The sequence below is a fragment of the Lytechinus variegatus genome, chromosome 12, assembly GCF_018143015.1.
Source record: "Lytechinus variegatus isolate NC3 chromosome 12, Lvar_3.0, whole genome shotgun sequence".
Lineage (NCBI taxonomy): Eukaryota > Metazoa > Echinodermata > Echinoidea > Temnopleuroida > Toxopneustidae > Lytechinus > Lytechinus variegatus.
Genome location: NC_054751.1, coordinates 4,800,613 through 4,828,167, shown reverse-complemented (window position 1 = coordinate 4,828,167; position 27,555 = coordinate 4,800,613). Strand labels below are relative to the sequence as shown.

Here is a 27,555-nt window from a genome sequence, read left to right as displayed (position 1 = left end):
GAATTCGAAGTATCTCCATAGCTACCTGCCATTTTTAACACTAATGCATTCATGATTTATACGCAACATGACATATTTTAAAAACGCGGAATGTCCCTTATAAGGCCATTAAAGAACTACTGCACCCTGAAATAGAAAGTACTGTCTCAATGAGAACAAGAAAAACATTTCACCCTAGTTGTAATATTCCAATATTCCTATTGCTTCCCAAGTCCCTTGGCAAGCAAACGAAGTGTTTATTCTCCACTCTCAGTGTCTCTTGAAAGTTAATATGTTTGTCCATGTAGTTTGGTAGCCTGATTAAGGTCCCTAAGAACTCAAAAACCCTGTTTTGATTTGCCCATAGCAGTGTATCTCTTATGTAAAGTAAATACTTGACATGTACTCCTTATGTTCGATTATTGTAAGCTTCTTGAGCAGGGAACTCTCTGTATAAGCCTTCGAATTCCTGTCAGCTGATACAGTCCCTGCCCAAGAAGGCGAGTCCTCAAGAGCAGGAGGAACAAGAACTCATGGACTTCCCGAACATCCATCCAGAATGTGCCTCCAGAGCAAGTTGCCATGCCAACCCCATTTTCCGAGACGTTCGCATTCTACGTCAGTTGAAACAATGAACGAGGAGGGTACCTCGATGCCTGTCTGGGTTCATTCTTTTAAAAAAAATCAGACATGACAAATTCCCCTACCTTTGGGAAAAAGTACATGAAATATATTGAATTCTTGTTGGTCTTTTGTCCATGGCATCAGTTTGAAAAAAATATGATGTCCTATTCTGACACATTATGCAAGATAGGAATACATGTAACTGTATACTATAATCCGTATTGGGATAATGCTGTGTAACACACCTGCTTTCAATTAATTCAAATGCCCGATAGCACAGATTTGAATTCAATCGCAAATTTCAAAAAGCAATTATGAATGCTAACGAATCATTAAACATGCCACACTGATCTTCGTTGACCATTATCATTTTCCAGTTAATTTCATGTAAAATGTTGGGACTTCATAATTCAGAAAATACTTAAACAATGTTATTAAACCTTTTGGGATTCACAACTTTTATCAAAATAGAATCATATTAAATTTTGATTAAGTTACTTTTCTTTTACGATTTTACTTTTCGGTTCCAATTATAGAAAGCGAGGTCAGGAGTCATGCCTTTAAACAACTTCGACCCCACCACGGACACCTCCAACTTCAATTCTGGAAGCACAACACGACTTCAAACACTATACAACAGAGCAAGCTCCCGTTATGTGAGAGTACAAGGTCGAAGGGTAGATGCCAAAGGTTCGCAAGACGACCCTCATGGTAAGTGTCATAGACCTTTCTCACCGAATACATCCACCAAAATATCATTACTGAGCAATCCATAAAGACTGTAGGGAACTTTAAATTTACTTCAAATAATATGTGGTGGTATACGCAGTTCTATTTTTAGTTACAGCGGATTTGTTATGGGTTTTGTGGCTTAATCTTGGTACCCATCCTCACGTTTTTCATAGATAATTATAATTTACCACTACCTTACTAAAATACTGGTTCGAAACAGTGGCACAGTAACAAGCTAGCATGCAAGACATTTATGACTTCTCATGCATATAACTTTTCAGGCCAATTGTGGATATTCTTTCTTGGGTGTAGTAATGCCGTAAGCCTAAACGAGTACTACAAAATTACTGCACAAATTGCACGCTACATATGCAAGCGAAACGTACTACTAGTTGAATCCTAATCAAATTTTCCAGGGCTTCATGAAAATATACCAGGCACTGGGAATTATTTTCCACGGTCTCGTACTTGAACATGGTGATAAGAGGGTTGTTGACGATTTTCAACCTTGTCCCTCGTTGTTGAACTTGTTACGTTGATTTATTATGCCATGAAAATACATTCAATCCTTTCATTATGATATGCATGCTTTGAAATCCTTATGTAACAGTAGACTTTCCACGGGAATCATTAACATGAAAAAAATACAATTTACGGTGATCACCCTTCTCTGGTTCAGCGTTTTAACCAGTCAACCAACAAGGACGCGCACCAAGTTTTGTAACCATTCATACACCTGGGTGAGGAAAGTAAATATTTGAAGAAAAAAAACAGGTTCTGATTGTGGGCTGTGACTACGGCCAAGCCAATTAACGTCCCGTGAGTTCATTGCTCAAGGTCCACCCCCCCCCGGACACAAAACCATCGTCATACAACATTGTACCGTATGTAATACCAGAATACCATCGCAATTTGCAAGAGCTTTCGATTTGCCGGTCTTAGCCCCTTTTACCTAGTTTGTCGTTACCTACACATTCATATTGAAGTGTGTTGGGTAATAAAAATAAAATGCTTTCGTAAGAAAGGACGGATTTAACGATCATGACGATAGGGTTTCTGTATAAGTAATAGTCGGCAACGTTGTAGATGGCTTTCCATAGGATTCGAATGGTAGAATGTTTAAGTATAAGTTCATCTGTTTTATCAATGTTTGTGAAGGCTTTCCATAGGGTGCGTATGGCACAATCTCCTTCTCTTGTGTACATGGATATATTGGTAGTGAATTGACAAGCAATTGACCTTCAGAGTGACTCAGGATTGCCTCAGCCCGACCACTCTCATGAAGAGACTCCAGCTACAGGGCTCGAGGTGGTATGTGTCACCAAGACCTTTCCCAATCTCTGTGGACTTCATGCTGGATCACGTATTGGCTGCGTCTTCTGAAGTGCTTATGGTTTGTACCTTCGTAGATTCGAATACCGACCTCGTGTATGAGTATTTAAATGTTAATTAATTAGTTTCTTTTGGTTAACAGCATGACCAGGACGTTGGTGGTCTTACTCCAAACAAATTGTTCGATTTCAGCTTGTTCAGAGAGCTCAATCGATCACCAGAATGATACAAGTAGCCAAGAGAATAGTTGTAACATTTGAAGGAACTAGACACGGCAAGGGTATTGAATGGAAACCTGATACCTGTGGTGAAAGAGGGAGGGTGACATTATCTAGAACGGAAGGAAAAGGGATAGAGGAACACACATTGGTTTCTACCGATACTTATATACAATTAATGATAGACGAGGCGCAATAGTCAGGGTTAGATGCATTGGCAAGAAGAAAAGTTAAAATTTCATATCACTTTAATGCAAAAACCTCCTCAATTCCACTGAAATGACAGTTACTTCATCTTCAAGACAAAGTGTCCTTGGAATTTTGTTGTAAATGTCAAAGGCCACCTCGTGATTTATCATGAAATGCTGCCGAAATAAGATAAAGGTCGTTCCGAGTTGACGACATCGTCGTCGCGCGCCAAATTTCGTCAGCAGTATATAGGTTTGAGGTGAAAATGTCGTCGCCTATCTGTCAGCGAGTTCGCTCGCGCTAGCTGGAGGTCGATAATTTGTGGACGGTATTTTCTTTCATATAGCCACGAGATCACGGGGCTGCCCATCTCTGCCGTTCTGTCGTCAGTCTCAATTTTAAGTGCTGAAAGTAATTTATTTGGTATGAAAATCTGGACGCGAAACGCTCCAGAAAGCATAACAGATGGACTACCTCATAGAGTTTGGGAGGTACGGGTATTTTCTTGGCAAATATCACTTTCTTCTCGACCACTTTCTCTTGTATACTTGTATGACTCGTCACACATTTTTGAAATATCTCAACGGATACCTTTTTTATGCCTAAACGTAGCATTGCTATATGAGAGCAATTAAATCCCTTGGCAAATATTTTAGCATTCTCTCGATGGTTTTTCTAATTACAGAGTGACGATAATAATCATAATGTAAATGAAAAGGGGAAAGCCCTCGGAATTACCGAGACCTGTGGTGGCAGGTGGAAGTCTTGCAAGGCATCAGATTTAGGGAAAAGGGGTAATGTATCCATGGCAAAGATCCTAATTTTGAGATCACGAATCTACCTAATCCACTATGGAGCACTCATTGACTTAGGGGGTGTTGACCTATATCTGTATATACTAAATAGTACTCATATACATGGTTCCTTGCCCCCCCCCCCCTCCGCCTCCAAGGGAGATGGGCCTAAGGTCATAGACCTGCCCCATTTGCGAGATTCTTGCCCCAGAATGTCCATTGAAGTTGCACAATCTGGGAAACATCAATGTGCCCCTACCCCACTTCTTCCCAGGGCGGAAACATTTACAAAAAGGCAAAGATCTTGTATAATGGATGACCACATGACGGGGTCCACATCATACTGGACAAGTGAAAAGGGTTAACCCCTTCAAGCCGAAGGTCCCATCCGTCGAGAGCCATAAGACTCGATAAAGATCAGGAACTACAACTAGGGTTTATGCCCACGCCCTCCCATATTTCACCAGAGGTCAACAACCATTCAGAGCAGATAACAGCATCATCATAAATCGATGCCATAATAGCCTCATCAACGCCATGTACCCCCACGTCTTCACTTATGTGTCCGTCTTTCTTTTGACTTTGATGACTTTTAGTGCCATCCTCTATTAGGTGCCTGCTGATGAGAGTGATATTATACATGTTACATGTTTATCAATCTATGCTCACCTTTGGCAGGGTAGATAGCCCCCTGAATTATCGATACCCATTTACTTCTCTCTGCATGAGTTGTGGGGGAGGCTAACACAGATAGTCCCTGGCTCCCGAAATCGCGTGTGTAGTTGTATCGTCAGGGGAATCCCTCGCTAATGAAGACTTAATTAGTCTTCTTCCGTGTTTGTCGATGCTCGAGCTCTGTCGAACTCCCCTAAACGACGCTGGCATGTGTTGTAGGGTATTTCAAGTTTCTGCGATTTGGCCAAACATTTTGATAAAGCACCATCGCACTTTTGAAGAGTCCACACGTCTAGAGGTATCAGTAAACTGTTAGGGTTTCCAGTGTTTGCTCCAGACTTTTTCTTTATCTTGCAAAGTGATACATTTACACGATACTTCCCATCCATCTCAAGAAATACCAATTAATTAACTCAAGGGCGCGTATTTTGAAGTCGGGCTTAATAACTATGGAGAGCCAGTTGTTACATAAATCTCTAACAGTAGAGGTTCAATGTATCAGCTTATTTGACTCCCAAAACATTATCAACTGCCTGGGAAGGATAAGTATGACAATTGTCTTCACCATTAAATAATTAGTGAAGAGCACAGTTAACATGAGAAGCATTCACTGTAAAAAAAGTTTTGAAACGTTTGGCTTCCCATAATTTTAGTACAGAGTTAGACCATGGTCAAAGTTAAAACCGACTTCAGAATACGGGCCAAGGTGTTTTAATTTTGACTGCTATTCTTGTTGTTTACTGTGTCCATGGTGTATGTACTTGCGACTGAACTATTAATGTTCATCTACAGGGTTCGAATACTGTCAGTGAGGGCGTCATGAACTAAATATGATAGATAAATAGCCTAATCAGAAAATTTGGAATGAATAAAGAGTGAATCTTCCTTGAAGGCTTGGAATCCATATTTTATTGTTTGAAATAGACATGAAATGAAATGTATAAGAATTGTTTCAAATTGACAATTTCACCTATGTTAATGGTAATCCATCTTTGTACTATTTAAAGGTTGTTTTTCATTCAATCTTATGCTTATCATAGCAAGGATTTATCAATCGGAATGTATAGGTTGTCAAACATTGTGCATTTATAAAGATACCACCAATTGTTTTTTCAACTGAACTTGGGTATTTGAGTATGACCGTCGAAAAACTGCAATATAGTAGGATAACGAGGGTCGTCTCTCCATCGTCACTTACATACGAGTACCTTTTATTGAAACATATGCAGCTTTTGAGGTGCTTTTATCATGGCTTCATTTATTTCATTTTTTTTATTTCAAACGTGCATTCAAAGAGTACATGACTAGAAAGTTTCCCCTTTTTCAAATTACAAAATCGATTTAGTATGAAACTCTGAAGTTTCTTCAACCTTTAATATAAATTTCGCGGACAAATAACTCATATAATCTCCGTTGTTACTTCTTCTTTAATAGATTGTTTTTAAATGTTTGTTTCTATATCAAGAGGAATTTACAAACGCTTTTAAATCTGTAAAGAGTGGCCTCCTTACCACATTAATGTTATCACATACCGCCCCTGACATGAATTCAAAGTGCGCACTTCTACACTGATTATTTTGACGAATGTCTTAGTCGTATTTACGGAAATCTAATCTGTGTTACAGGTCCACCAGACCCCCTACTGTCAGATCCCTTGCAGGAGTTTTCTTTACTAATTTCTCGCATTTCTTCCCGCTTGTTTTCATATCATGTTTTGGCAACATTCACGGATAAGGCGATAGATAGTTGTTGCTTCGCGATCCTTTGGTCTGGCTTTGAACCCATCACAAGTCCAGGTCAGCTCCAAAAAAAAAGCTTTCACGAGTTCGAAGCGATGGAATGCCCCCGGGGAGACCAAATGTCTAATGCATAACCAACTGGTTATATGTAGAGCATTATATTCCTATTAACAAGTATATCAACTTATTTCTCGAATTTTCTCCACTATTATAAAACCATTAGTTTACATTGTACCTATTATTCACATCCTGTTATGGCTACGTCCAATTTTTGTGTACAGTTTGTATCACTTTGTCTTTTATCTACGACCTTCTATCATGTATATAGCTCCTTGCATATCCATATTGCATAGTGCTTATTTGCCGTATTTTAAAATATTATTAGAATTAGCATAAATGGACATTTGAAATTTCAGAATATGATGGTAATCTTGATAATGGTTTTTGTAATAAATAGGTTCCAAATGAATCTAAAATTGAATTTTGGGGCTGAAATGCTAATAATTTGGAAACGAGATATTCCATTTGATTTGATATATTAGAGTCCACTCAAGATACAAAATATTCATACATTATTTTACAATAAAACAAATTAGTACAAATTGAATCTCACTGAGTTCTGTTTTGACGCGTCTTTTTGGACCTGATCGCAGACAGCCCTTGGTCTGTGAGTAGACCCCTCCTAATCACCTGTCTAACCAAATATAGCCCCCTGACCATCAACCAGGATATGCAGACTCTAAAGCAAAGAGAGATAGGATATAAAGAGGAGGGGTGTGGGGGTGTGTGTGGAGGGGGGTTGGGACAGTGTGAATAGGAAGATTATTAAGCAAGACGCAACGTAGACCTCCAAAATCGCCACCCCATAAAATACGAGGAGCGGAAAAGCGAGACTTCTGCCAAGAAACGTGGAGTGAAGACTTCACGAGCCTACGATTTGATAATGATGATATAGGGTAACAGTCTAGACTATCTCTTTGAAGGTTAGCATGGTTTGTGTTCTTATTGTTGCATCTCAGGCGAATGAAAGTGGGTGGATTCGAAGTTTAATTCTGTAAAGGGATGTGCTACGAGGAAAGATATGACCTAATTCTGGCTCAGAATGCTGAAGTGTCGTCTCGAGGGGGTGGTATGGTCACAGTATTCGTCTGCCCGACAGGGTGTGATACCTAGTAACCACGACTGTTATTCTGCATCACCTCATCATTTATGATCTTAATTATCAATATTCCTTTATATACATATCACGTCACATTTTTTTATAGCGAACAAATATGAATGTTAAAATATATATGTCAACACTTAGGAGGTATAGAAACACACATAATTTTATTATTTTATTCTCAATGAACAGGATAGAGGCGTGTGTTTATTGCTCAACTATAAACAAAGCCTGCAATTCACTCCTAAAATCTAACATTTTATGTCATAAAACAAGGAGTCGCCCTATTGGTTTATTCGAATCTTGTTGTAAATCAGTATCAACTATGATAAAAATATTTATATGAAATCTAGATATTAGTAACCCATGTATTACTAATATGAATCTACATAATAAAGAATATTACATTTAGGTTATACCAGATAGGTATACTTAATCGTTTAAAAGATGGAAATACCTTGTCCGGGATTTTCTATAGTCGGCAGGCTGTAAAAATGTGAAGGCAATTTATAAATCTCTTTATGTACAGGTATTCATTTTATATAAGCCCTCGTATTTCAAGTGCTTTTATTGAATAAATGTAAACCTTGTATGCAATAAAATGTGTAAATCTTGGGTGTTTCCTGAAAGACTTTCTGCCATTTAGTTTGTAAATATATTTTTATAATGTTCACAAATGCTGTTTATGTATACATGCCTACATTAATAGTATCAGTAATGGAAAACCACAGCTCCTTGAAACAGAGTTATCTCCATTTTGTTGATAAGGTATTTCCATCTTTTAAACGATTCAATTCAGATTATGTTACTCTATGCAAAGTAAAATCGTAAAAAACTTAACAATTAGATATTAATTTTTCATTTACATATTACATTCATAGATGGCGACAGTCTTATTGTGTTGTTGCAGCATTAATTTGAAATAACTCCTTATTAGGCATCCTAAAAATCAGGTATCACAATGCCACATGAAAAATACGATTCTTCATCGCGCTCTTCCGTTTGCGTGAACACATGATTAGCCATGTTCTCAATCCGTGTGGCGGGGTGATTTTTGTATTTCCTCGGCATACATCATATTTCATAAATTTTAGTACAGATGGCATTGGCTACTGTATGTTTAGCCGGATATAGGTTGAGGAAAAAAGTGTTAAGCAATATTTGAGTCACCCACTTTTTTAAAAGAATACGGAAGTGAAAACGCCTGGAAATGAAATCTTTTCAATGTCGAATATTTCTGAGAGAGTTAAAATTATCTGGCTCTATGCTTCTGGAGAAATATTACTTGGAAACCACTAAATGCAATTTCGATTAGTATGATGCATTCTCAAATAACCTTAAGTAAGAAATCATTTTACTGGGGCATCGTGGGTATATATATAGGAAATGTGTATTGTCGACCTTGTCAGGGTATATGGCGATACAAATAAAACAAAATTATAATAATGTATACCACTTCCGAATTTGTTTGCCTGTACGAAAAATGTATTTCCGTCCTTTACATTCTGAAAAAAAATATCTGGATTAAGCCAGGGTCGCTTTGGCGCAACGCATGTGCCTGGTCATACATTATCTATCTACATTCTTGTCTAAAGTGAATGTTTTAAGTCAAATTCGACTACAAATTAGTAATAATGACTAAAGTAATTGTCTTTTGGCCGCAGTTGACTCTTTAATGTAGTCATTTTATGTTTCTTTCAGAGTGTAACATCTGACGTCGTGGTAGAGAAATATGTATATCACGCGGCGTTACGAAAGCATCACGTTGGGTTGTTTTCTGAACACTTTCATCAATTCTATGCATTGTACAGTTTCCGAGAAATGGAAAAGAGTCTCGAGAAACTTAATAGGTACTTACCTTGATATTACCTTTAAGAAAGTTGTTAAACTAGATTGACCTTGTAGTGTTTTGAAACGACAACACCACGTGATTCCCTGGTCCTTAATAATACACCTTCCATATCGTTCGTGATGTGAATAATAAATGGGAATACAAGTAATAGCAAATCTCGCCATTATCACGCTTATTATAAGTTAATGTTTCCCCGGGTTAGCCTCTTGAAAAAAAGTGCAACAGTACAACTTTACACAGAATGCCGCATAATGTTAAGAATTCTGTACCATTTGTAATTTAACAAATACAGTGAGGGCAAAAGAAGGCATGTCGGTTTTGAAAGGAATAATATCTATCTCTTGCTATTTATTGAGTATTGCAAAGAGCACCTGTCTGGGTGGAAGGTAATCACTCATCTTTCGCTTTACTGTCACAAACAACTTGTAATGGCGACGCAGAATGGTTTAGCGTTAAAAGGGTTGTTCCTTAGGTTGTTAAAGGCACAGTTAACCAGTGGGTGGGTGGGCTATGCAATTACAGTATACTGTCATTCTAGCATCGTAAAATGAAGTGATAGGAACGTCGTCATTATAAAATTATCATACCCACTCATGTCGTTAGTATCGTATGAAAATTACAGGACTGTAACAAAAATGTTAAAGAGTTAATGGTTGGAATGCGTTCGGTAGATCGTGCAGAATCGAGCAGCAAAGAATAAGAAGATGGCCATTATCTAATGTTCCTCTCCACTTGGGCCCCATACTATTTTCATACCATCACTCGATTATGGTGAATGAAAACCTAATCGGTATATCAACATTCCCAACATTCCCTTCATTTCCGGGTGGTAGAAGTAGAGATCTATCAAAAAGAAGGAGAAACTTGCCATCGAATGGCAAATGGTTTGAGAACCCCTTTTAAAAATGACACTTCTTCCTCTCGTGCGACGGCCCCCCTTTAAAATCCGAAGTTCAGCTCTACTTTTCTTCAATCGTAATTTCCGGAGTGCATTGGCAGAATGAGATATATCTGTGGATGCGAAGTGATAGATGTGATTCTTTCACATGCTCAATGTATTTTTATACAGTTAACCGCTTCTCTTTTAACGCATGGGAATGGGAAAAGGGGGATCTGAGGGGCTAGAAATAAATAATAATTTGGCCTCTAAGTTGAAGAGAAGGTGAAGATGCCACTGCACATTGTATTCTGTATACTTTACAGACTCTTTTTTTCTGTGAGCATGGTGAGGGAGGATGTAGAAGATTGTAATCTAAAATTGAATTGAATTGTCGGAGAAAACACCTATTCCCCTTTTCCGATTGCAGCTCGAAGGCAAACCTGATAGTTATACATTAATTCATTTTATCTATTTATTGTTGTTGTTGTTGTTGTAGAAGTATTGCCCGTGTAGTTTAAAGAGCCATTAGATTTGAAGGACATTGGTGAATCTCTCTCCCCCCCCAAAAAATGCTACGGAATCTTTTGATCTAATCAAGTTTGAAATCTTTCAAATTGTATCTTCTTGTATAACGGACAGCCATTGTACAAAATTCGCCATATCCACTGACGGTTCAAGTTAACTTGCAGTGCTTCAGTGCTGATTTTGGATAAAATTCGTCAAAGACTAACACAATAATGAATGCAATGTACTGTCACTGTGATGTTTGAATGGTTGATGCCTAAAAATACACATCACATAATGAGATTCAAAAGCCTCTTGCACATAAATGAACTTATTACATGGGATGATATTACTCGCAGTTGATGTGATTTGCATAAATTTGATTTCACATATATTGCAAGTGTGTTATATAGGCACATGATAAATGTGTGTACGAGGGTTCTTCTATACAAGTATCAACTTTGCCTCCATACAATCAACTAAGTGAGAGAATATATTGTACCCAAGATCTTGTAGTGTACAACCCTGGGGCGTCAAAACTGCTCGCTTTTCGCGGGCTTTATTGAAGATTTCTCCATCAATTCTTTCGCGGTTAGCCATCACAAATCCGGCTGCCAGTGGACGGAGAAAATAGTTTTTACAATCGACGTTATGCTTTTATTCAGCTAAATTACATCGATGTAGCAAGCAGACCGATTCATATAAGCTTTAAACGATTGCTCGGAAAATTGTGCTCATGAATTTATATATCGAGATATGAAGAAATAATTGAAACTCATTATAACGCCCGTGGGATCGGGGGTTTGTGGCACTAGGAGGCGAGTCTTCGGTGACAAACCGTGCCAATATGAGGCACATGGGTCGAATTGAGGTTGCTATCAAAAGAAATTATATTAACCATTGGCAATGGAAATAAAAGGGAGAAGCTGACAATAAAAACCCTGGCGGTTTTCAAGCCGCCAACAAAAGAAGACCATTTTTGCCCAAAACTGATCCCAATGGGTTGTTTTGTGTCGCTGCCCGCACGCACCACACGAGCAGAAAAACTGTCTGCATTATTGACGAAATAGAAAAAAAGAAGAATATACAGCGAAGTAACAACTTTGTTCAGATTTACATGAGGATTTTGAATAGAATTGGATATAAACTGGATCCGGAGATCATTACTCTTCTATAGAAATGGTATTTTTGTACCACGGGAAGCAAATAAATCTGCTATGATTATAATTTTTGGCAGCTTACTACTAAGCATGGCCCATAAAAAAACCCTGATATTTAACTCTTATCTAAACAATAATGTGATATAAAGTGAATAAAAAAAACACATTGATCTTCAATAATTACATAACAAACTCTGTTTAGCGAGTAGCAACATGGTTGAAATGAAAATACAATGACGGGGCAATATCGGGCAGTTCGTAAACTGAAGGACCAGTGTATATTGCTAGTGACTATGTATGTATTCTTGTTAGAGTAAAACTTGATGATTGATCATATATTAATATAGGTTTGACTTCTACCATTATAAGCACATGTATATTAAATACTGCTATTCCTCTGGGTGATAAATAAGTAATGTTTAAAGTAGCACATGCAGAATTAAAACATTACTATTTTTCTAAATGTTAGGGGTGATTCATTATCTTCGGTTTCCAACTAGCTGCAGGGACATGCATATTATATAAACTTTAATTAACGAACAAGTCTTGAAACCAAGTTTGGAATAAATTGCAATATAATCTTGTCAAATTCGCACGATACACGGATGTATTTATCCTTGTAGGCTTAAAGTTCCCACAATTGAATATTGTTTCGACATGCAGATCGGCCTGTGCCTGTATTAGTTCACACGTTAGTACGTTGGTTTAGTTTGCGGAAATTTCATCATCAACATAGCATAGGACATCGGTAAGGTCCCTCAAACGATGGGAACTGACCCAGTTGGAATGCCCTTCCTCAATTTGGAAATACCTGTATTTATACATAAATTCGCCAATCGTCAACTATCGAGTCCGAACACATTATTCTTCGCAGCATTGAAGGCTCTGTCTTTACTAAAGTAATATAATTTCTACAAATCAAAATTGTAAAAATACATTTCTGAAATATTTTCACAAAGTCCTCATTATTGTTACAGAAATTTGAGTGCATTCCGCACCCCATAGAGATTTGAATATCAATTTAACTAAGCGAAACGAGAGGGAAAATATCAAAATCGCGACTGTTTTTTGTTCTCGAAACGTTGTTGACCTGAAGTTCAGAATATCATCTTTTAGAAAATAATTATCCTATACAGCACCTGCAGCATTTGGGATAAGCACTATACTGGAACAAGCTTAAGAATGATTTGTTAAAGTATGCAACAGACTGACCAGTGATCAGTAATTTCAATCGTCATTTTAGCAAATTAACTTTGCATGTTTGCCAACTGCTTTCTATTCAGTTGCCTCTCCCTCTTACATATCCTAGTTGAACGTTTTAATTAGTTCAACTAATGGATTTAAGTTTAACCCTACGTTTATTTTAGAATGATTCCGATTTTTTGTATCCTTTCCAACTACTCTAGAATTTGAAATGTTTACCCCCTTCCCAGCTTGCCGTAATTGCTCATCGCTCGTCTAGTTAAAAGCTACATGTATTAGATGTCATTTGATTCTTACAGTACATATTTCAACATGTTAAGCTACTGTACATGTAAGTGTTATTCTCCACTTGGAAAGTGTTTGTTTATTTCCTCTTTGTAGAGGCTCAAGAGCAGTGCAAATAGAAGTCGAAGCAGAAGTGATGTTTTTCATTATAATCGCCAGTGTGGTAACATTTATTACGTTGACAACGTACGCCTTTCTTCTTAATTTTAAGGCCTAGTATATTGAATTAAATATATATTGCATGTAAAGTAAGATTAAGATGACTCTTAAAAAAAACAGGTGTTTTACCAGTCTCATATAGTGAAGGGATGTTGTGTAGTTTATGAGGACCAGCTTGTTGTACCCACCCTCGTTCATATCAATTTTAGCACCGCAAGCGAGGTATTATTTTGAAAATGTATTATTTCTTTTAAATATGATGTTGAGCCACAGTGTGGCTACTTGGTTTCATTGGAAGTACAAAAAGAGAGCTCAATTCGAAAAATATACGCCATCAAACGCGTAATGAATAGAGCACGGAGCACGGAGTATCGACCTCATGCCAGAAAACTGTGATAATGAAGTTGTAACCACTTGCTTTCAAGTCGTGTATTAGTTCCATCCAAATAAACCCACCTTTTCATTGGGGTCCTTTGAGTGGCTCTTCATGATCGGAATTCAGTGTATACACTGGCCTAAATCCCCAGACTAAAGTCCCATCTATTCACAAAGACTAAACGGGCGTACTAAGGCGTCTTGAATAACACTGCAAATGATCTGGACATGATTGAGACACAGATTCCCATTCACAAGTATACTTTGGAAGACTCGATACAACAAAGCCGCTGCATTCAGGGAAATTAAAGGCTCATTATGACTCGTAAGCTCGCACTAAAGAATATTGAAAAGTCAGAGGAGTTTCTTTACACATATTGTAATGCATATGGCAATTTGTAATTCACTAGTTTTACAAATAATCTGCGTTTGAGAGACTATTCTCGTGGGAGAGGTGGACGAGGTTTGCTCTGTCTATCACACACAATGGAATAAAATTGTTTTTCTGTCCAGTCAGTGTCTCCAGCTTTTCGGCGAAGGCAGGACAGAATATCTTCTCTAGCTTTTGTATAGCCACACCACACCGACGTCTTCAATCTTGCTGGACTATAGGAGAAACGCATGTTAGACCACACACTCAAAGAATTCTCAACCCACTGATGCTAATGTACTCCCTTTGTTGGTCCGGTCTGGGCAAATCTAGATAAATTTGCCCTCCTTTGTGGGGTAAAAACGATGTTTTGCGAATCATTTAGCAGAACTTTGTACTCTCTGCAATAAAGAAAGTCTTGCCAAATCTTATGGGATTTTAGGCATGTACGCAAGCATGTCAAACAACCAGCGAACCCTGCCATGCCTCTTGAATAATGCAAGAAGTGATCTCTATTACGAAAATACTTGCAATTGAAATACATAATTTTTGTTATGAAGTGTTACAGCCTTTTATCCGGGATTGGCGAAACCATGAAACAAAAGTAAACTTTTTAAAGTATATTATATTATGTCATACAAGGACTTTCTTCTGTTTCTGTTGCTCGTAGAAGAGCTTACCTCCCCCCCCCCTTCAACAGTCTAGACCTTTATTGCAACGCACTAAATTAAAAAAGGAAATTCGGTCATCATCTAATCCAACATTAATAGACCACCATCACGCAAATAACATCCCTTTTGTGGATGTTGAATTGGAATGGAGAAAAGAGTAAAAGATATAAACAGTTCCTGTTTTCAAAACTTCCGAAGGTGGTCTGTTCTAGTGTATGTGTGAATCGTTATAGGAGAAAAAGCCAAGAGCGCCAGGTTTAATTTGTTTAGCTCTTAAACGTGTCGGTCTGAAAGAACCTGTCTGAATACTAATGATCTTCAAGTAGCTAAGTGTTTAAACTTTTCTCTTCCTGTCTTATTGTCACTTTACATCGTTCCTTTCTGAAGTAGAATCTGTGATGCAAATTTAGTAAAGCGCAATGTAGAAACACACTTTCCCACGTAAATTTTACAGACTGCTGAGAAAGTTGAAGGCTGCATGTTGTTCCAAGGAGCAATTAGATCTTCGTAAGCATATTTAACTTAATGATTGAAAACATAAACTATTTCGTTTTAAGACGAAAGGATCATCACAATTACTTTAAATTCATATCAGTAGAATATCCTATATTAAAAAAAAAACAAGCTAAAGACATTATCGCTGAGTCTATTCCAGTCAGCCACTTTGTGGTTTAATCTTCTGTGTTGTTCAGCGTTTTCAAGTATCTATAGATTATTCCTTCATAATTTGACCATCGCTATTACCTCAACATTGCTCAATGTCATAGGAACAATGTGGACACTTCACAATAATAATAACCAGCATCATGTTATCTCAATAATAATAATCCTCGTCTTCTTCATCATCAACATCATCATCATTATCAAAATAACATGCCCCTTTGCCATACATACCTCGGATAAGTAGCAAGCAATTGCTTTCGACATGCGCCAACACATTTACAGTCTTTATCCAAACGTGTAAGGCCCTGGCCAGTTCAGCTCCTCCTTCAGCCTAGCCTCCATACTCGATCCTCCATTGCAGGAAGGGGCACGGGTGATGAGAGGAAACAAGGCTGAAACTATACGGAAATGGCAATAATGGGATCAGGGATACAGATCGCACTTGATTGTATGTTTCAATTGAGTGTTGTCTTTAAAAGGAATAACGTTCATGCACTTTCAGTGGCGTTTTAATCCCACATGAAGAAACGTGATGGCTTACAAGACTCCGTTTGAACAACTCAGCACTAATACTGAAGGCCTTAACAAGAATATCCATTCGTAAAAGCTTCTTCAGTTAATATGAAAACATTATATACTTGATAGAATCACAAAATAACAGTTTTATTTTGCAGAAGCTCCTATCACCTGAGACTATACAATTAAACAAAATGTTATTTACAGAAAGATTTTATTTAAAAAATCAGATCGTGAGAACGAAATCATGGATGGGGCAATGATAATCACATTCTGTTTGAAATTCAAATCGACAAGATTTATGAAATAGGTCACCCACAGAAGTCGACCTTTCACGTGCTAGTAAATATTCACCCTAAATTTATTGATAATACACATTATTATAGCACTTTCAATTTAAGGAAATAGAAACTACTCTATTTGATTATATATTCGCTTTATAAAACATCCCCCCCCCAAAAAAAGGGGTGGTGGAGTTATGGGAGAAGGGGGGGGGGTAATAACACGAAATATATTTTTTTTAAATGAAAGTGGCAGAACATGACTTAAGGAAAGAACAACAAGCAAATGAAAAAAAACGTTCCCACCATAAAACAGTGCATCAACAATTCTTAGCTTAAAATAAATAAGGTGAAACGAAATTAGTGTATAATCCATGATCCGACCAAGTCATACACCATAGGCACTGGCAAGTAAAGGTCCTTTTCCATTCATTTCATGTATTAGACGGCCATATTACATGCGACACCCAAGGTGTGCACAAGCGTGAGAGAGTTTTCCCATGAAGCTTTGATGGGGAAATTCGATAAAGAAGTATTTTTGAAAACTGGTTTATCTCGAAATCAGGTGGAAGTAACCAGCTTAAGACTGGGAGATCAAAAATCAACCTGCCGATTTGTAACTTAGTTTAAAATTTGACACATTGTTGAAACTATATATTCCGCAAATGGCGGCAAGTCTTTGCAATGTAAATCAACTGATCGTATCTCCCCTCCGTCAGGTGGATTCATCGTAATGTGTCACGTGCATGTTGCATGTCACGTGACATCGAGCCGAACATTGATGAACCGAATCTGCATGAATGAATTGTAGTACTTTCTTTAAAATGCCGAAATCCTGTATACTTCTGTCAATATATAAGATAAATGAGCCTGGTATGAAAATCATATGGAAGTCAACAATGCAGTATTTTGCCATTTGTGCCTATTCGAACACTTACTTTCTCCATGGACCTATGATTTCTTGACGGATGTCGTAGAGGGTGGGGGGTCTGTGGGCTGCACTTAAAATCTTTACTTCTCTGATTTTTGTTATCGATCAGTCATTGTTATGTATGTATTACAAGAATAATTATAATGAAATGTGATTTCGGCTGGTTCTCTCTACTCGCTCATGAGAACTGAATAAAGTCTTATGCACATTCGTTCTGTATCACACTTTGATATTTTTATTAACACAGGAGGAAGAAATTCGGTAGAAATCGCTCATTTGAAAAAATCTATAACCCGTTTAGAAAAGTGAGCCAATGGGCACTATTCTCTTTCCAAGATGCAAATTCATATAGTAATTAAATTTTGGTTGTCGCTTCAGAACAGTCCGAATATCCACCGTGTCTGTAAACCCTTTAGGGTCTTTAAAACAAAGACTATTATTAAGTGTGTTTCTAAAGCCACATCTAAAGCGGTAGACCGCTCACGTGTCTAGTCTCCCCGGGGGTGATAATGTCGGGTTAATGTCTTTACCAGTGCCACGCGACTATCTCGTCGGATTCGACTGGGTGTAAATCATCTTTGATGAGTGTCCTTGTTTCAGGTCACAGCAGATTACGTAATGTAAACAAAACACCGCTAAATTCACATGCCTCTAGCCTACACGCAAGACACTCAGAATGTAAATTCATGCAAGCTATCTGAGCCACTCTCTCCGGATGTATAGTATATGGATTTGTTTTTAAACATTGGCACTTTAATTGCTAGTTAATGAATTTGGCAATGAACCCTATCTATGGCATAAGCAGTTTTAAAGACAGTCGTTGGCAGATGAGGACTTCATGTGGCTGGAACCTTTATTGCTTTTTTTATATATAACTAATTATTGCACAAGATCATTCATCTGTTATTTCTATGATATGTGGTGCTGCGCCAATAGATTATTAGCAGAGTATATATAGAATAGTTTTACAATTTTACAGACATGGATTTGCTCAAAACTTATGGGTTTCTTTGCGTTTTACATGTCCTGGAGGATAGTATACCAGCATTATGTAGATGTCTCAATTGTCGTTTCATGTGAATGAACTGAGTTGCTTATACTGTAAATGTTGTTTCCACCGTTGGAGCTGAGCGGTGTCTTTGTGGTAGAGGTGTTGAAATCTGCACCCCTGTCTTCCGCTCCCCACGTCCTTCCCACAGCACCTTGGTGAATTGGGAACCTGTTGGGTACCTGTTGCAAAAGCTCTGGTATCAATACCACCACTAAACGATGTTTGTTCAACCATATTGTGCATGAAATCAATCACACACATGAATGTGCTCCACAATTTATTTGTGTGTCACGGGATATTGTCTGCTGCAAATCAAAGAGAACAACTGAAATTTGTAAAACTTCGGCTGTTAGGGGCTTCAGGTAACAATAAGGATGATTATGATGGAATTATGGAATCGTATTTTTAACACAAAAATGGTGTACATCACCCTCCTATGTCCCGTAAGTAAAGCAACACTTCAAAATATTGGTCTTTTCTTTGTGCCTCGTTGATTCTTAAATGATTATGAAATCGTTAAAAAAAATTATATTGAAGGGAACAAGTAATCGTTATACCCTGCAAATGAAAAAAACTCGCTCTTCAAAAAACGGAATATCTGACTAAGTAAGAACTTGAACCTAATGAAATTATTAAGAATAGTTCAATTCACTTTTAGAATTTTCCAAGTTTATTTTTTTATATATTATTATATTCATGGTCGTTGTTAGGTAGGTCAAAACGTGTGGACTATTTATTGGTCTCTATCGAATAAGCATAACAATTCGAAACCCTCCTCCCTCAGGGATCCATTGTGTCACCCCTGCTCTTTAGATAGCCCGGTTGTTTAAGTAAATAATGGGTTCCTTAAAATCATTTGAATAAAAAAAGTTAGTATTCATTTTTATAGTTTACCTATTCAAATCAAATTTTACTCTAAACGGATTGACTAAGAATAGTCAATTACAATTCGAAGAACAAATTTTTCTTATTTGCAAGACCATTGGTACGGATATATGACTGCTAGAATCGAAATAATTTTATTTCATTTTCTCGAGGAATTGGTATACCATTAAAGATCTTTATTACACAAAATATGCAATCTGTTTTAAAATCTCGTGAGTTGATGAAGATCTTTCAAAATTGCTGTACCTCGAACTTGTTTGAACCTGGTAGTGTTTAGAAGCGAAACGCGGTCTGTAGCTTGCCAAGAAAGTAGGTAAAAAAGTCAGGATGGAATTTGTTCTCATTTTCGACTTTGAACTGCAAAAGTGAGTGGCCTGAGTAAATGACCGGAGGGCAATGAGAATTATTCTCCATCAAGCCCCGGTGCTTTGCAACTAAGTCACGATATGGCGACAAAAGCTAGTGAAATTCCATCCGCGAGCTATTGGTGGAGAATTAGTTCAACGGCTAAAGATCCCGAGTATATTGGCTCTAAGTACTCGGGTCTTCTGTTCGAGCAAGAAAAGAGCTAAATCCCCATTACTTCGGAGAAAAGGAAGAAGTTGAGGGGGAAAAAGTGAGAGAGAAATCCCTTCTGTAAAGTTGCCTTCGCATTAACCATTCGATGTATACGAGCGTTAGAGAGTTTTGACGCGCCGTAGTGGGAATGAATTATTGAACTTTAAACTTAGGATGCCGCCAAATGGTGTTGATTAAATTAATTACGAGATTGTATGACATGAGCTTGATGAAGCTCCACGGACAAGGGTCGAGATAGAAAATGGAACGGAAGATGGAAAGAGGGGCAGAGAAAGTGCGAGAGAATGAGAATAGAAAAAGGAAACTGGTTTTGATGGTGTAGCCGCCTAAAAGTACGCCGCGACTCACCAAGGGACTCAGTCCAGTGAGAGGGTTTGATGTGGAGTAGTGGTGGCGGTCGACTTGGTGTACTTGGTCGCGATGGTGGATAGGGTTGTTTAAAGACTATACCAAAAATTAATACATGACCAGTTTGCAAGAGGGGTTTGTTAACTTTGGAAGGTGACACCTAAGGGAGTGGGGTGGGGTTGGGTGCATTTTCAGACCGGTTTTCTCTGATGTGGTTGGTAGCCAAATGCAAGAGTGGGAAATGAATGCACGAAAAAAAATGATTGAAATTAAATGAAAAGAGGGGAAGATGGTGAATTTTGAAACGATGGCGATGGTAAGAACTGATGGGAAGTGAATGAAAGTAACATGGTTAAAAAAAATAATGAGTTAGTTTGTAAATATTTCAAGAAGTCATCAACATTGTGTGTCGATATCAATACCTCAAAAAAGTTGACCATTAGGTTAATGATTTTCTGAAAATGTATTTATAATTTCTATACTTTTTCTTACATATCAACGCCGAAATTCCATAATCGCAAATCGAAGGAAGACACTATATGCTGTAACGCGCTTTGAGCCATTCTGGGAAAAGCGCTTTATAAAAATTGGGTATTATTATTATTATATGCTAATGAAATGCCGATATCTTTTTATGACTGTTTTATGTTACTTGGCGAAAAAATAACTTGAAGGCGTGGTTACTTGATGAATAAACACTCTGTATTGTGAGAGATTGGCAAATCAGTATTTGAACATCAATTTTCTTCATGCTTTAAAATGCTCGACACGATTCGACGCATTCACTGTATTCTCTTTTAGTTTTAATTAAATCAATGTTTTCTTCTCCTTTTCTTCCGTCTGCAGCACAATTATTAATAACAACGACAGACTTAAACAGCAGGGTATTGATACAAGGAAATAAATCAAAAAATTATTTATGCGTAAACGGCAAGGGAGAATTAATATCAAAGGTAAGTCTATCCATTATTTTATTCTAAATTCATCACAGAATGAAGATCAATGTCTCTTAAATGTTTAATATGAATTGTATTCATTCATGTTTGGTTTTGGGCTGACCGACCACGAGTTGAATTTGTCACTGTTAGTTGATTAACCAGAGAAAATGTAATTACCATCTCAACAATTTGATTTTTAAAAAAATCTAAAACAACTATGGCACATTGATCTCAAGCTATGTATATAACACGTAATGCTCTAGAATAAAGGAAGAAGTACCCGCAACAATCCATGTCCGAACTGACCGGAAGCATGTCATTGGAAACTTTGTAAAAACTTTTTTTTTTCGGTTTGGAATCGGTTACGACAGGAGCATACTCTATGGGACAGGGTGTCATCAGATTGGATACTAGAGTGTTTACGCTTCCATGACGCAAGAAGGATTCAAGAACATAAAAAATATATTGTCAAGTGTACTCCATGACAAAGCACAACCAAGAAGTCTTTGTCGAAAATCGGTGGATCAAACCTGCAGGTTCGTCCTGGAATCTGGACAAGCGACATATTGCAATATGTCTTCAGCTCAGAATCTTAGGACGAAACTGTTGTTCCGGTTCATCCATTTTCAACAAAGACCTCACAGCTGGTCTCTGCCATTTGACGGGAATGTTTAAAGCATTTACTGCGTTCATGAATCCGTTGCGCGTCATGGAGCGAAAAAACTCTAATACCAAAACTATGACTTAAACTTGGATGACGGACCAATGCATGTAAAAATACATCATCGGAACTAGCTACAAAGTTCATCTCCTGTATGGGTAGTTGGAGTGGGGTGAAGTTTTAGCCGATAGAGTCATGTTTCACAACAAAAGGGCTTTAAACATGGCCCTTTTCTTTTAGTACGGTCTGGCGAATATTCCTATTGCCCCATAGCCATAGTGTAGAGTAAACTGTAGCTGTTTGAATGTGTGTATTGAACAAATAGAGAAGTACTTGTGTTCCCCGCTCACAAAACAGTTCGGCAGTGCTATGGTACATAATGCCAAGATGTGGGTCTTTGGTAAACACTGAAAATTATATTAAAGGGAAAATATAGATTTGATAATTACCATGCTAAAAACACGTCGACAGTTTATATTTCTTCAATGGCGTCGTGAATAACAGTTCGACAGTCATGACAGTGCTGTGGATGCCAGGATGGAGGTCTATATGATTATGGTTTACACTGAAAATCATATAAAGGGGGAAGATAATATATATCATGCTAGAAATCATGTCAGCAATTTATGTTTCTAAATGACGCGCTGACTACACCATTAACATGATGAACACCACGCATCCCAACAACATTCATTAATCATCGTTCATGTATTTAGCGGAATGCATTGCGAGAGCTAATTTGGCTCGAAATGGGAAAAGAATTGGCACAAAGAACCGGAAATCCGAAGTTATAATAAGGTTCATGGCAACTACCAACTCCAATAAGCCACACCATGACAGTAAATCTAAAGCTATTCATATTATAGACCATCAAAATTTAAATGCTATTCAATTCATGTAGCATCCGAATAGAAAACCTTCTTTGGGGGCCGTCTATGAACTATTATAATTTGGTAAACATGCTTGCATTTTAGCAATATATCATGTCAATCCCTTTTCATTCACTGTTCCTACAAACGAGCTTATGAACTGCAGTTTACTTACAAGTGAGCATCTATAAGACGAGACAAACAATGTATGAGATGACTCCGCTAATCTTTTCTATCAATATTGTATTTTGAGGATTATGTCCATGAACTCAGGACAATATGAGAGATACTTACTTGTTTTTCTTTCACACCTCTTGCCAAGTTTAAAGTTGTTTGTTTTTTATGGCGACGAAGACGTCGTTGTGGTTGGCTATGACCTTCGCCCTCCGTTACCCCTTCACAATTCTACCACCTTAAGATTGAAGAAAACAACAATTTAATTTAAAAAAAAAATAGGTAGCAATTTCGTTTACCCCAGAATGACCGTGGGCTTTGTGACGATAACGAATGCTATAAAGATATCATTACGTCTGACTGAACAATTTTAGGGCTATAATTCCTGGTAATAGACACGCGTTTCACGCATGTTTTGTAACAGGACGTACGACAAAAAATTATATATTTTGAATCATGCAGATATGAAATCATGCATGTTTTTTAATGGTTCTTGAAATTATATGATTACACCTGCTTACCTCGTTGCTGTCACTCTGAATTATTCATAAAGACATGATCATCTTTCATTGAAAGATTATTCAATTGACACTTTTTGGAGAGGAATCCTTATTAAAAATATTATTCAAATCGTTTTTGTAACGTATCATCATTGACATTTTCGATCTTATATTAATGCATATTACTAGTAGATTTTAAAAGTAATTTCTTCTTATGTAAAATTCATTGGCTCAATTTCTGATGTCAAAATAAGTGTGTTTTATGAATTCAACCGAAATCATTCATTGAATACTTTGACTTCATACCTGCTCAGTTGTAGGTCTATGCATTTGGCTGTCCCCGAACAGTATTATTGAGCAAACGTAGCACTTAAAAAGCTTAGAAATCCGAACTTCAACAAACGTTCAATGGCACGGTGAACCCTTAAACACTTCACTCAGAGTGTCCCAAATTGACCCGAACTAAAAGTAGCACTCATGGCGGAAAATATGAAAGAGAACTGGGGGTAAACCAGGACCCCGTACACAAACAGTGCTATGTCATGTGTAGCAGTTCAATCACAGAACTGAGCCAAGTCAACATTGCTTGATGAAAGCTCTTTAAAGTGAAAGAGACGTTCGTAATAATTTGATTACATGAAAAAGACGTTTTATGTTCTTTTTAAATGTGTGTTGTATTTGTAGCTAGTGACAGGTACGTCGACACTCGGGTGTCATAGCATTGCAACATCTTAAATTACCTGTGTACTTGTTAATTTCATGAAGATGTGACCACTTGGCCCTTTAAATGAACATTGGAAAGTGAAGAGAAGCTGTACATTCATTTTCCATGTATGCACAGAACTAGATTCGAACGATATGTTCATAAGATATTGTATCTTTCATAAATGATTTCGACATGTTCGTACGTATGCCTGAGGTTTTAAGAGAGTTTTATACTATTAGAGGGCTCTTGGCTCAGTTAGAGCAAGATGGAGTGTATACAATCTTGTTCTGTAAGTCGATGGTTAACGGGAAGCACAAAAAACGACATCCTTAGTTTCCCCTGCGGGAGAAAACTTAATACCTTTCGGAGTCAGAAGCGAGGCAAACCCAAGGTCAAAACCCTCTCAGCAGTCCCTTTCGTGACATGAACGCAAAAAGAGAGATCTGAATTTCTCCCTCCCCGACAAAATCTATACCGCCAATTTGCATACGCAGTCCCAAGTACATAAGAGGTAAAATGGTCGAGTTTGAAAACACCTTTTTTTAATGCTTCATTGAAAGATGTAGACAAAGAAGGACAAAACAGCCATCGCCGGAAGTCTTATGAATACGGGTCAAAACGAGAGATCCCCCATGTTTTTGCCCTGAGTCGAGCGGTTAAGGGGTCGCGATGGGGCATTGTCATTGTCAGATGTATGATAGGGTGAAGTGTGTAGCATAGAACGAGTGGGACTATATACCTACCTTAACCCTGAGGCTATTTTTGACACATAGGTACAGTAACGACTCAGTCATACATCCTCCATTGGGAAAACACAAAGCCCTATGACATGATAGTTGCCTTTAACATTCATCACTAGCTAGGGGGTATGGGTTCTCGGAGTCCCACAGACACATCCTCGGTAGGTAGTGGTTGCTACCAAGTACGGGTATCAAACATTCGTCGCTCCTCTGCATGTTACCCCAACTAAATTTGACTCCAGAGAGGCATAGAGAACATTTCGTCAAAAATTTCAGAGTTCGGTTATGGTTAGGAAGAGTGTTAGCATGTTGGTTTGTTTAGAATGGACCATATTAGGTCCATGGTCATGATGGTTCTAAGCAAACATGTTTTAACCGAAATCTTTCGCCTTTATTATATTTCAAGAAAGATCCTCGTGCATCCACTGAGCACATTTCACCAACTGGGTAATATAGTGTGATATCCTTTTGCAGGATAATTCAGAATACACTCTGAATCGTGCCAAAGATGTGCTTTTTAATTGTGAAGCACTAGGAGTGTCATATCTGAGAGACATGACATGAGTGATATATATATATATAGGAAACCATTACTGCCATTATGTCAATAAGAACAACGGAATGTGGTCCGAGAAAGTAAATTCTGATATTCACCTCAAATCACTGGACAATATCTACATATTTTCCTCCGAACTCGATAATATCACCGTGTTCAATTTTGAGCGTTAGGCGTTTACCTCTAAGAATTTTTATTAATGGATTATGGTTTACATAATTTCGAACAAGCGTATTAATTTTATTCCACTCTGTAAATATACATATGTTTTCTATCTAACACTACTTTCATACCAAGGTACGGTCGCAGTGACCGTACCCGGCGCAAGCTTGATGTGAAAGCACATCGTACTCAGCGACCGATCGTAATGCAATGACCCTCCCCCCCCCCCCCCTACATACCCACGCACTATCTCCACTTCCACTTCCGGCTAGGTCAGCTACACAGCGACCGATTGCTCTGGGCTTCACCAAATTTTGAGGGCGATGTGAAAGCACGTCCGATCGGTCGCTGGGTCAGTTGCAGAGACCGTACCTATTGACCGTAACTTGGTGCGAAAGCGAGTACCTGGTTCAACCATGCATGTATCTCAGTCATGTCAGTCATTTGTTATTGTAAATTATCATGGTTATAAAACATTATGTGCCTTATTTTTAAGCTTTCTTTTCATTTTCTCTTATTTCTTTCAATCTTCAGAATTTACTTAGAAGACTAAAAGATGGAGGGACAAGTTGTTTATTCCAGCACTCGGTCTCGATGTTTTCTAGATACGATGGATTCGCATCGGTTCAAAACCCCTCGTGGGTATTAGCCTTCAAAGGCAACGGTGACTCGAAAAAGGCTTCCAAGGCCAGACTGGACACTAGGTCGTCACAATTTTTGTTTATGCCGGCCGACGATGATATTAATCGTAACGAGGAAGCCTTCAAGCTCTTACTCGACGACGTTTTAAACGAAATACAGAAAGCAATCCGAGATAGTACGAACGAAGGAGGAAGGAGAAGAAGTTTAGATCAGGGTCGTAGGTGATGATTGCTTCTAGAAAGACTTCATGTGTTTATGGAAACCATTTGGAGATCAGTGGACTCCGAGACAGAGCAGAGGAATATCAGCAGACTCTGTGTAGTCCCATCTATTGCTGACTATTAACAGTATTTTTATATGAAGATTTGTAATTTATATTATTTCTTATTTAATATTGTACCAAAACGACTTCAAAGAAGTGTTTTCTATGAATATTTATTTATTATGCTTGAGTTGCACCAATGCCACGATTCGCTACAACTGATGGAACGTTTACTCTGATTGATGGAGCAACGTCGATATATCAGACGTGTATACAGGCGCTCAAATTGACATCGTCTGTCTTCTCGGAGGTCCCGTGTCAACTTGAACTTGCAATGGGCGGTTTCGACGGCTGTACTTCGCGTCTAGGTCAGAGGGAGTCAAGCATCTAGTGAATTGCACATTGTGTAGGTCACATGTATCGCTTCTGCATTTAATTGAGATTCGAGTATTTGTATATATTGTTACATGAAATCTTCCGTGCAAATTAAATGACATTATTCCGCAGAAGCGAGCAAATAGTGACTGACGGCAGCTGGTTTGAAAACAGTCATGTGATTGAGCACCCATTTTCATCAACCAATGACATAAAGTATGGGCAATCACGTGATTACATTCACTAATCTCCTCAATTAGCTGCTTTTCCTGCCACATCATTTATATTTTGTCAAGACATTGTATGTGTGTTTATGGTATATCTAAATGAAAGTATCAGTATAAAGATTTATTTGGTTTACGGTTTACCTCACCTTTGTTGAAATATGGGTACAACTTTTATAACGTGTTTGTATCCGGTGAAATCGTGCGTACATAATTATCCACTTCACATATCCATGTAATGGTGATACTTCGGCTTATCCCCAAGTGTTGCGTTGCCTTGCGACGCGGTGCGATACGATGCATTGACGCAAACCTTCGAGTAAAGCCCCCACTTGTCTCGAAAAGTTGCGTTGGGAACCTGGGAACCAACTGGCTCGTTAGCGCACCCTTTCGAGACAAGGGCGTGCGCTTCTCTCGAAAGGTTGCGTTAACGCAACGCAATCGCATCTTTGAGATTAGCAGTTTATAACCAAGTGAATGTTTGCTCATTCAATATTATAAAGTTATGATTTTGTCAAATTTATTAATATGCATTGTGATTTTTCATACTCTTCAAGAAATCGTTCATGGCGATACAACAATCTGTTAA

General features: G+C 37.9%; 1 protein-coding gene across 2 annotated transcripts in view; it reads left to right on the top strand.

Annotated features, from left to right (window-relative positions):
* Positions 1-27,319, top strand: part of LOC121425661 (fibroblast growth factor 18-like) — a 43,683-nt gene extending 16,364 nt beyond the window's left edge. For both annotated transcript variants that reach the window (XM_041621807.1, XM_041621806.1), the window contains exons 3-5: positions 1,140-1,314; positions 21,004-21,110; positions 25,998-27,319. In XM_041621807.1, coding sequence (XP_041477741.1) covers positions 1,140-1,314; positions 21,004-21,110; positions 25,998-26,330 — 615 coding nt within the window. In that variant the 3' untranslated portion in view covers positions 26,331-27,319. The remainder of the gene's footprint in view (positions 1-1,139; positions 1,315-21,003; positions 21,111-25,997) is intronic.
* The last annotated feature ends 236 nt before the right edge of the window (positions 27,320-27,555 follow it).